This window comes from Tripterygium wilfordii, chromosome 14, assembly GCF_013401445.1.
Source record: "Tripterygium wilfordii isolate XIE 37 chromosome 14, ASM1340144v1, whole genome shotgun sequence".
Lineage (NCBI taxonomy): Eukaryota > Viridiplantae > Streptophyta > Magnoliopsida > Celastrales > Celastraceae > Tripterygium > Tripterygium wilfordii.
Window position 1 is genome coordinate 8,345,496 of NC_052245.1, and position 12,175 is coordinate 8,357,670.

General features: G+C 40.1%; 2 protein-coding genes and 1 non-coding gene across 3 annotated transcripts; 1 reads left to right on the forward strand and 2 right to left on the reverse strand.

The window, feature by feature from the left end:
• Positions 1-405: 405 nt before the first annotated feature.
• On the reverse strand, positions 406-786 carry LOC120014177. The gene has a single exon (XM_038866096.1). The coding sequence runs from the start codon at positions 784-786 to the stop codon at positions 406-408; it is 381 nt and encodes a 126-aa protein (XP_038722024.1).
• Positions 787-3,252: 2,466 nt separating this feature from the next.
• On the reverse strand, positions 3,253-4,673 carry LOC120014178. The gene is made up of 3 exons (XM_038866098.1): positions 4,640-4,673; positions 3,965-4,573; positions 3,253-3,881 (listed from the first exon to the last, which is right to left on the reverse strand). Exons 1-3 carry the CDS (start codon positions 4,671-4,673, stop codon positions 3,253-3,255), a joined length of 1,272 nt encoding a protein of 423 aa, XP_038722026.1.
• A 527-nt stretch (positions 4,674-5,200) lies between these two features.
• Positions 5,201-5,304, forward strand: LOC120015810. Its single transcript, XR_005471826.1, has one exon. It is a non-coding gene; the product is annotated as a small nucleolar RNA R71 (small nucleolar RNA).
• The last annotated feature ends 6,871 nt before the right edge of the window (positions 5,305-12,175 follow it).

Consider the following 12,175-nt stretch of genomic DNA (forward strand, 5'->3'; position numbering starts at 1 on the left):
CCATGTCCACCAAGAAATTAGGAGCACAACACAATTAAATCAATCATCTATGATGCAATCCCTACGTGACACTCTCTCAGTCAAAGATTATTGATCAATGCACAGCATATACATCTCCATTAGTAAGCAAAAGTAGCACTTCAAATCAAGGTTTCAAATATATTTTTTTTTGATTCTAAATTTTTCCCACAGCCCCAAACCTAAACTAAACATTGTCCCAATGTTAAGAAATTAAAATACAGAACAATGTTAAGCCAAGCAGGGAAAGAGGGAAACACAACTAACTACTAGAAATTAAAACTGAAAAGAAAAGTAAAGTTACGAGAGTGTAGCTTTCTTCTTCCATGTTGGGTTGCCTCCCAAGTAGCGCTTGAGTTAACATCTTTAGCCAGACGGCACCACAAATCATGCACTAACGTCAGGGTCGAGGAGAGGTACATTCTCCACCAACCGCTCTGTGACCAGCTCAAGGTATGGCTTAAGCTGATGCCCATTCACCTTAAAAGTGCTCCCTGTTTTTGGGTTCTGAATTTCAACTGCACCATGAGAGAAAACGTTAGTAACAACAAATGGTCCACGCCAACGAGAGCGAAGTTTACCCGGAAACAACTTAAGTCGAGAATCAAAGAGGACTTTCTGGCCAACTTCAAAGGTCTTCTTGGCAATTAGCTTATCATGAAATGCCTTCGTCTTCTCCTTGTAAATTCGAGAATTCTCATATGCTTCAGTCCTTAACTCGTCAAGTTCATTCAATTGAAGACGTCTATGATCACCCGCCAACCTCATATCAAAATTGAACTTCTTGATGCCCAATAAGCACGGTGTTCAAGCTCCACCGGAAGATGGCATGACTTTCCGTATAGTAATCGCAAAGGACTCATCCCAATGGGGGTCTTGTAGGCAGTTCTATATGCCCATAAAGCATCGTCCAACCTATCACTCCAATCCTTCCGGTTTGTATTGACAGTTCTTTCTAGAATGTGTTTAATCTATCTGTTCGAAACTTCTGCTTGACCATTCGTTTGAGGGTGGTATGGTGTAGAGACTTTGTGAGTGATGTTATACTTCTTCAACAAAGTTTCAAAGGATCTGTTACAAAAATGAGTTCCTCCATCGCTGACAATAGCTCGAGGCGTACCAAACCTTGAAAAGATTTTAGCTCGAAGAAAACTGAGAACAACTTTAGAATCATTAGTCCGAGTGGCCTGTGCCTCCACCCACTTAGAAACATAATCTACAGCGAGAAGTATATAAAGGAATCCATGAGAAGAAGGAAAGGGACCCATGAAATCAATGCCCCAAACATCAAAGATTTCAACAATATTGAATGGGTTTAAGGGCATTTGATTCCTTGGGCCAATATTACCTGTCCTTTGACAACGATCACAAGTCTTACAAAAATGATATGCATCCTTGAACAATGATGGCCAATAAAAACCACTCTCAAGTACTTTAAGAGCTGTCCTCTTAGCTCCATAGTGGCCTCCACATGCATAAGAGTGACAGAAAGTTAGAATAGAATCAAACTCACTTTCGGGTACACACCTTCTTATCACTTGATCCGGGCATTGCTTCCATAAATATGGATCATCCCACACATAGTACTTTGCCATCGTGACAAGTCTATCCTTTTGTGCTCTAGTAAAGTCAGTCAGAATCTTCTTGGTAACAACATAATTGATGATATCCGCATACCAAGGATCCGTAACCTGCATAGCAAAAATTTGTTCGTCAGGAAATTGTTCTTGTAAGGGTAAAACCTCACCTTCCCAAGTTTGAGTATGTGTCATGCGGCTGAGATGATCTGCCACAACATTCTCACACCCCTTCTTGTCTTTGATTTCAATATCAAACTCTCGAAGCAAGAGCATCCATTGAATCAGTCTGGGCTTAGCATCCTTTTTTGTGAGAAGATATTTTAATGCTGCATGGTCAGAAAAAACAATCACTTTAGTGCCTATAATATATGATCGAAATTTATCTAAAGCGAAAACAACAGCAAGTAGCTCCTTCTCTGTGGTGGTATAATTGACTTGAGCCTCATTGAGAGTCCAAGATGCATAGTAGATAACATGGGGCAGCTTGTTTACTCGTTGTCCCAAAACAGCGCCCACCGCGTAGTCACTTGCATCGCACATTAATTCAAAGGGAAGGCTCCAATCTAGTGGCACAATGATAGGGGCTGTCGTTAACATTCCCTTAAGCTTGTCAAACGCCACTTTGCATTTTTCATTGAACTCAAAATCCACTTCTTTTTGGAGTAGGCGGCAAAGAGGCCTTGTAATCTTTGAGAAATCCTTGATGAAGCACCGATAGAAACCTGCATGACCAAGAAAAGAACGAACCTCCCTCACACATGTAGGGGGTGGTAAAGAACGAACAAGGTCTATCTTTGCTTTATCAACTTCAATACCCCTAGAAGAGATAATATGGCCTAAAACTATGCCTTGTGTTACCCTGAAGTGACACTTCTCCCAATTAAGGACAAGGTGAGTCCCTTGACAACGTCTCAAAACAAGTGACAAATTATGAAGACAATGGTCAAAAGAATTTCCGAAAACTGAAAAATCATTCATGAATACCTCAATAATTTTTTCGACCATGTCAAAAAATATGCTCATCATACAAACCGAAAGGCATCCTCCTATACGCAAATGTTCCGAAGGGACAAGTGAATGTCGTCTTCTCTTGATCTTCTGGAGCTATGGCAATTTGGTTGTAGCCCGAGTAGCCATCCAAGAAACAATAATATGCATGACCTGCAAGATGCTCAAACATCTGATCAATAAAAGGTAAAGGAAAGTGATCCTTATGCGTAGTATTGTTGAGCTTGAGATAGTCGATGCACACTCTCCAGCCCATTTGCAAACGTTGAGGCACTAGTTCATTGTCCTTATTCTTCACAGCTGTTATTCTAGACTGTTTGGGCACAACTTGTACGGGACTCACCCATTTACTGTCAGAGATAAGGTATATCATACCGGCATCAAGAAGTTTGAGAACTTCTTTCTTTACCACTTCCATCATAGGAGGATTCAATCGACGTTGGGATTCTCTTGTAGGTTTTGATCCTTCCTCAAGAAGAATTCTATGCATGCATGTGGTTGGGCTTATGCCTTTGATATCCGCTGTACTCTAACCAATTGCGGTTTTGTGCTCTCTAAGAACTTGAATCAACTTATCTCCATCCTCTACCAAAAGGTTAGCTGTGATAATAACTGGTAGTGTCTCATTGTCTCCCAAATATGCATATTACAGATGGTCCGATAGCTGTTTAAGCTCCAATTTGGGTGCCTCAATCATAGAAGGAACAAGTTTTTCATTAGAAATTGGAAGAGAAATAAAAGGAGAATAATACTTACCTTGTATCCGTGGCAAAGCTTCAAGGGCAGCCATTGAATTCTCCAATTCTTCACACCAAATAGCTTCCTGGTTGGTCATTGTGATGGTTGATTGTTGGCATGGTAATAAACCCAATTCTAGCACAATTTTTAAAGAGTCATCACCCATGCTTGTATTGAATGTATCCTGCACCAAATAATCAAAAGTATCAATGGAAAAACAAGATTGATCATCACAAGGATACCTCATTGCTTCAAAAATTCTAAAGCCAATTTTTTCTCCTTGAATTTCCATGGACAAGGTTCCTTCATAGACATCAATCTTGGTTCGTGCAGTTCTCCTGAAGGGCCGACCAAGTATGAGGGGTAAGGAGACCGGCATAACAGCTTCTTCCATCTCCAACACAAAGAAGTCAGCTGGAAAGATCAATTCATTCACACGTACCAAAACATCTTCCAACAAACCTCTTGGTCGTCTAAGTGATCTATCCGCAAGTTGAATAGCCACACTAGTCTCTTGGAGCTCACCTAGATCAAGTGCTTCATAAACAGAAAAAGGCATTAAATTTATAGAAGCACCTAAATCAAGTAAGGCTTTTTCAAACTTTTTTCACCGATGGTACACGGTATGGTAAAGCTTCCATGGTCTTTCAATTTGGGAGGTAGTTTACGTTGGAGCGTAGCTGACACCTCCTCACTCAGAGCTACTGTTTCATGTTCTTCAAATCTCCTCTTGTTAGTGCAAAGCTCTTTAAGAAATTTCGCATACTTGGGAATATGTTTTATTGCATCCAAGAGAGGGATGTTTACCTGGACCTTACGAAAGGTATCCAAGATATCTTTTTCGTGTTGCTCCTTCTTGGTTTTCATGAACCTGTGAGGGAAACGAATGGGTATAATATATGAATTTGAAGCATTGGTTACCTGATGGTGTGTTGTTTGCTTCTCCTCAATATTTTTTTCCATCTCCTTTTGCCCGAGAATTGTGTCCCTTTTGTCCTCCTCCTCTACCACATCATTCTTTCCTTTGTTATTCAACATTGGCTTGTCCAGAACTTGCTTTCCACTCCTAAAAGTCACGGCTGCTGCTTGTTCAGGGTTTACTCCTTTAGGATTAATTTCGATTTGGCTAGGGAGTTTACCCGGTTCCCTTTGAGAAAGAACAGTCACAACTTGGCTCATTTGTCTCTCAAGGTTCTCTATGGCCTTATCTTGCTTTTGGAAACGACTATCTGTTTTCTATATAAAAGAATTAGTGCTATCAACCATAGTCATAACCAAATCTTCAAGTGACTTACCAGGTGCACGTTGCAAAAGTGCTGGAGGATTCATAGCTCGAGCCCTTGGCTCGAGCCTTGAGGTGCAGTAATTGCTTGTTGGACATTGTCATTGTTACTCCATCTTAAATTTGGACGGTCATGCCGACCCGAATTGTAAGTATTGGAGTAAGGGTTATACCATGACCTTTGTGCCGCATAGTTAGCTTGCTACAGCTCTGTAGAATACATATGACAAGTTTCAGTTGTATGATCAATATTGAAACATTTAGCACATACCTCACTTTGAGTAGCTTGTCTTATTGGGAGTATGGTCTTCATCAGCATGTCTAATTTATTTTCAATAGCTGTTATTATGAGGAAGATCCATCTCGAACATTTACTTCATAAACACTCCTACTCCTTGATCCTTGCCTTCCTCCAGTTGAGAATTGCTGAGAATTTTCACTTAACGTCTCAAATATTTGAATAGCCTCATTACTTGTTTTATTCATGAAAGCTCCCCCACATGCTGAGTCCACTAAGAGTTTGTTGGCATCGTTCAAGCCTTCATAAAAGGATTGAGCTTGGTCATCTTTGGAAAAACCATGATGAGGACACTTGCGAAGCAACTCATTGAAATGCACCCCTTCATGAAAAGAATCTCAATCTTTCTGCTGGAAGGCATTTATCTCCTTTCTCAATTGCCTTGTTTTCTGAGCAGGGAAATACTTTGTGATGAACTTGGTAGCCGGCTGATCCCATGTGGTAATAGATCCTGCTGGCAAAGAATTTAACCACCACTTAGCATCATCCTTTAGAGAAAAGGGAAAAAGAATTAACTTGAGTCCCTCGAAATTTAGGTGTTGGATGTTCTATGTCCTACACAGATCATAGAATTCCCGAAGGTGCATGTTCGGATCCTCCATCGACTTTCCATGAAAGTGTGGTACAGAATTGATCAATTGAGGAGATATACTATATGTAGATGCTGCAGTAGGATTAAATGCAATGCATGATGGCTGAGCTAGATTTGTAGGGACAAAAGACGCCTTGAGTGGTTTCTCCTCTTCAGCCATTATGTTATCCTCAAAAATATACCGCTCTTCCTCTTCGTATGAACTAGATCGTGGCGATGGTGGTAGTGATTGAGAGGATGTGGATTCCGTAATTCGGCGTTGGGCTACTTCCTTACGGTGTAGACGAGCAGTGCGTTCAATCTCTGGGTTGTAAACAAGGTCATTTCCTTAAGAACTTCGAGTGTGAATAAATTGGAAAGAAAAACAAAAAGAAAATTAGTTTGCAATTAAGTAAAACAATCCCCGACAATAGCGCCAAAAATTGTTTAGCTATTTTTGAACACCACAATAGGTGCTGAAAAATAACTCAATTTAATCCTTGCAACTTAAGAAAAAGGTTGTTGAGTATAGTGAGAAGCATGGGTATCTCCCGCAGAGGATTGGAATATAATTGCAAATTAAATCTAATTGTGATTCGAGCTAAATAGTATTGTGACTCGAGCTAAAAGACTAACTTAGAATAATCAGTAAGAAGTAGGAAACATTTTTGATTCTTATAAGAGGAAGAGTCAAGGGAAAGCTATCCACCACTGACAATCATGTACTGCTGCAACCTTCATCTATAATTCTTGATTCACATATGACGATGTTTAAGATAAAACAATGGCGTGTTGATTTTATCTTATTGCTCTCTCTTAATTAGTATGTCAAGTGCATGGCATGTACTCCTTAACTTAGTTCTTAAGATGCAATCTAGAATGGCATGTTCATAGATTCAACACTCAAGAATCATTAAGCACAAAGAAAGCAAACATCACTAAATTCATAAGATGTGGCATGCATCTTACATCACTTAGAAATCAATTCACATGAATATGAGCTATCTTATTCATTGGCTACTTTAGACTTTATGAAGATATGGGCGATCAATCATATTGTCCTAGCAATAGAATCCTAAAACATGTATCTAAGCGTGCACTCAAAGACACATATCTCAGATTTCATGAACAAGTAATATGGTGAAAAGATTTTCATTTTGTTGTCACCAAAATGTGGCCCAAGGTGATGATGATTTGCAGGTGTGCCAAGGCTTATAATTTCCTACACTAATGAAATGAAATGCACCCAATGTAAATAAGACTTCTATCTAGACAATTGAACGAACTATCTTAGGACCTCAATAGCTCTAGGTTCCCCAACTCCACTGAAGTGTGCTTTGTTGAGATTAGAATAAAGAAAAATATATAAACACCAAGAACAATTTACACAATGATAGTTGGCATTGAAACTTGAAAAGAAATAAATACAAGATAAATTTGGAATGAATGACATAATATTTGCTGAAAATTGACAAGGATTTGGAAAAGTAATTGAAATGCTAGGAAGCTTGAAAGTGCCTTTGGGCTTGCGTTTTTGTTGTCTGTTTGATTGATTGTGTGTGTCCATCTCTGTCTGTCTACCAACTTTTATACTCTTTGACTTGCACAAAATTCTCTCCCATAAACCATGATCCTACTACAGTTATCCCCTCATTTGTGCCATTTTTTGTCAGTTGGAAGCCATAACCACCTCTTTATACCAGTTTTCCTCAATTCTCTCATAAGCTGCAACCTGGGCCACCTTGTGGTAACTGTCACCACTTCTTCCTCTTTTCATGGGCCACTTTCAACATAACTCCACCTGGGTAGTTACTACAATTGGGCTTCTCTTCCTCAATAATATGGGCTTATGGGCCATAACAATCCAAATCATAATAGGTAGCACAATGGGCCTTGCACATGTTCTAAGCTCATTAGGCCTAACATATTTTTGGTGCCAACAATTGCCCCCCCCAGCTTGAATTTCAACTGTTCAAAGTTGGATTCCAAGCTCATTTTTCAGCCCTTCTCAGCAATCTTTCAAATATCAATTACTATCAAATAAAATCCACTTAAAATTCAAACTCTTCTCTTACCTCATTTAATTCGATCAGCTGCTACCTCTTCGTCTCTCACTCTTGCATGCCTCCTCTTTCCATAATCTGTTTGAGAAAGCCTTTACCTTTTCCTCTCTTCTTTTCCTTCAATCGATGGCTTCCTTTCTTCCAAATACTGCTTCCATTGACTCTCATCTTTCCACCGAGAAAATGATGAGCTTTTCACCAATCTCTCGTGAAGAACTACTTGCCAACCATGCAAATGAGTTACCGCTATTGGAATGACATCGTTCTTGGCCCAAACCACCTCTGGGATGGAGAGACTGGGTCAATCGACTTCGAACTACCTTCGGTGTACAATGGATGAAGCAAGGACTCGATCGATTTATTGACATGACTCTTGAACCAATTCCCTTCGACCCAGCTTTGATTTCAATGGCCTGCTGTTTCTGGTCCCGTTCGACAAATTCTTTTGCTTTCCCCGGTGGCCATATGACCATCACCCTTAGGGATATGTATGCCCTAACTGGGCTACCCATTATCGGTCCGGATGCTCCCTGCTTCTTCTCTTCCGCCAGAATCACCGAGGTAGGAGTAATTGAGGAAAAGAAAACTTTTTCCCACCAGGGTTTGAGCATCTTGGAGAACCTACCTTCAAAGAACATGCTCTATTCTTGTGGTGTCTACTATGCAGGTATGTTTTCGGTACCTTTGCAAATCAACCTGCCAAAGATTATCTTCCCCTTGCATGTGCCCTAGTTGAAGTCAAAATGTAGCTTTAGGTAGTATTTGGCTAGGCCGTATTTATCACTGTCTTTCTTTGCTCACCTTTGAGAAACCTTATTACCATTGTTTTTCTGGTAGCCTTTGGATTCTTCAACCTTGGTTGTTCACTTACTTCCCCGCTCTACGTGCTCCTAGTTATCAACTACCTACCAAATTCACTTCTTATGGGCAATCTGTCATGGCTTGCACCAGTGATAGATCTTTTGTAGAAATCTTCAATTTCTTCTTGTCCTTGCCTTCAGATCGACCTGATTCTGAATATTTCTTGTTTATTGACACTTTGCCTGGTGGCCCTTTGATGCCATTGTTGTCTTCAAAAGCTACCATATCTATGGTAATGGACCATCTTCTTCATGATTTCTGGGCCAATCTTGTTACACCCATGTATCTTCATGAAAGTGTCAATGTTGATAATCCTATGAACCCTACTTGTGGCTTTGAGGCCTACAATCCTCAGCTCTGTTCTAGGCAGTTGGGTTATACCCAAAATGTGCCTCTTAATCGCCTTTCCCATTACAACCCTCCCGGAGAAGAGAGCACCAGTGTTCAGTCTAGAGAAAGAATTAAAATCCAGGTGGCTGCTAATAATAATGCTTTGAGAAGATTTGTGTTTCAGTTGCTACCACCCTTCAGTCCTGGTTGTGCTTCTGACTACCTATCCTGGAGGGAAAGATATTACACAGGTCTACTTCCACTTGATCCGCTACCTCCTCTTAATACTGAATCTGAGGCAGACATTACAGATGTTACACATGGTATGTTTACCTCTTTTTCCATTTGCTTGTCTGTCTATGAAATTCTGATCTGGAAATATATTGTGCAGCTATTCTTGCTATTCCAATTTCCTCTAGAAAATTGAACATTAAAAATGAGCCAATCTCCCCTAAAAAGAAGCCAAAAATCAATAGGAAGATGGTAGCTGTGAGAAGATCTCAACGATCTTCTACTAGAATTAAGAAGACCACCTAATCAAGTTCAGAGCCTGTCACAATTTCCGGAGATGATGATAGTGAAGCTTCTGGAGATGAGAGTGAAAAGATTTCCACCAGCTATATAGGAGTTCTCTCATCAGATGAGCCAATTGTCACTCCCAAAATTTCTAACCAACCTTCTGGCTCAGTTACTCCTCTCTCTTCTTAGGTTGATATCTTTCATTTTCTTTATTTTGCTATCACAAATAATTCTTTAATGCTTATGACAGTACTGTATGTATGCAGGCAGCAACATCATTTAAAGTGCTTACCTCCATCCCTTTGGTATTTGCAATACTCATTCCCTTTCGTATCCTCCTGAGATGGTATTTTGTGTCCAGCTGGAAATGTAACAAACTTTTCCTCCCATAAAAAATCAAAAATCTCCTCTGTCTTGGTCACATCAAAAGTGTAATTGATGTTACTACCCATGGGTTGTTTCTTTGCTGGCTCAGTTGCTTTAGGTTTGGATAATGTGGGACAAACCCACACTTTCTTTTCTGAAGTCACCTCCGCAGCAGCCATCTCCATTTCCTTGTAGTAAGTTCCCATAGAAGACTTCTTTCTCCTACTTTCTTCTTTCAACAATTCTTCACACTCGGCTACCTTTGCTGCCATCTCATAAAAGTCATAAAATTTCATACCTTGAAACTTTTTGCGTAGTTTAATGTCCAATCCTCGCTGGGCCATTTTGACAAATTCTGACTCAGGTAGATGGATGCGGCATCTATTCCTCAACCTCTTAAAACGAGCAATATAAACATTGATGGTTTCTCCTGCGTTCTGCACCAATCTAGATAGCTCAGCCACAGACACCTCTGGTTCAGTTCTAAAGAATTGAGTATGAAATGACCGTTCCATCTCCCACCATGTCACGCCCTGATCCGCAGAGCGCGAAGAAAGAGACCAGGACAAACAAAACGTGCACCTCACGTGCTACATTACAAACCATTATAATCTCACTAGAAATTTCGGCAGCATCTCTCCATAAATTGAGGAAACCCACTTGTAATCAGATCACATACAACAAAAACACTTCTAATATCATCAAAACCAACCAACTCGTAGGTCCACCATCAAACACATACCCCATCATCATCATCATCAAACACACACCAGTCAAGCCACCACTCCCGGCCAACAAAACAGCACGATACATCAATCCAGCCAAAACTATAGTACATCAATGTACTTAAACAATAAAACATGCCAACATCACGCCATACACACGTGTCAAATAAACACAAAAGTCCAGGCCACCTCCATCACGCGTCCTCTTGCTGATCCGCAGCCTGTGCACTAGATCTTATCTCACCTGTGGGGAGAAAAATCGATAGGGTGAGCAGAAGGCTCAATAGGGACGAAACACAAGAGCACAAGTAAAGAATAATAAGGTTAGAGAAGAAACAACATTTAATCAATGCAAAAAAATACAATGCAAACTAATGCAGCCGATCAACCCAACCGAACCTCCATATCCGCCTCCAATGACACCCAAGCCGACGGATCAGATTCTCGCCCTGTGACGATAAGCCGACGAGAATCCACCCGCACTACCTCTCTCTTTACCATCCAACCAATACCAATATCAAATACCAGTTATCGAACATCGTAAATCACAAACCACTAGAGAGAATGTTGGCACACATGTGGTCGCAACCACTCACTGCTGGCCCCACAGTGATATCTCAGCCTGCCACGCCTGGCCTAGCGTCAAATAACTAGCCAACGTGCAATAATAAATACTGCTACGGGAATCCTATGGACTAGGACCATCACAAGGCTCCTATCCATCATCCACGCACGTGCCCAAATAACATCCAACACCTAACGTGAGCCCGGGACCACCCTCGGAACCCACCATGCATCTAATGTAAATTCTTACAATTCATGTCATTCGTGCAACACATATATAAAAACATTCATTCGTCGTGATGCATGAAGATTTACATAATGCCTGATTTATGACCAAGCATTCCAAGGTTATATAATCACCAAAATAAATCACATATAATATGTCTTGGACAAGTAGGTAAAGAAACAATGGTAAGCCCTCAAGGCTTGTTTCCTCTCGGAGAAAATTGAGACGGAAACCAGAACTTACCATTTAAGCAATTCGATGGCTTGAAAATATTTCGAAATAAAAGGGTGAGAAATCCCTACCTCAATAGCAGTGCATAAAATAGTTCACCGTCTACAACATTAAGTCCAACTCCTCGATCACCTATACCAATACACCAGTTTCATACTAGTTAATAATCAACCACAATTCCTAACTAGTCCAATTTACCATTTTACCCTTGAAAATGAAATTACCATTTTACCTCTTTATTAATATTACCAAATTACCCTTGATTAAAATTATCACAATACCACTAACTTATTTCATTGAGTTGCATGCATGCAACCCGGTCACCAACTCGGTCACTATTCATACTATTCACACGTCAACAAGTAATGGCATCACCGTGGTACAATTATGATCATATAGTAGCCATGATTATTATGGTGGTGATTAAGTGGTCCGACATCGACCGTACAAACTGGTACGAAGAGTCGAAGTTTCCATGCACTCTCGGTCAACCATTCTAAACTTACTAAACTTATTTAAATAACAATACATTTTATAAAGCAACTATGATATCTGTGTATTACCATAATCTATATAAAATATCCATTCATTCAATTAATATAATATTCTCTAATTAATGAAAACTATATTTTGATTTCGTATTATATCTCCACGTATATCGTACGTATACGCGTATTTGTGATGTATCTCTTGGGAAGCTCCAAAGATGTCCGTATGGATCCAAAATCGTCACCAATGCGTTCAGAGCAGCGAAACAACTCGGAATAGAGCTTTGGGGTCAAAGTCGGGTCCAAA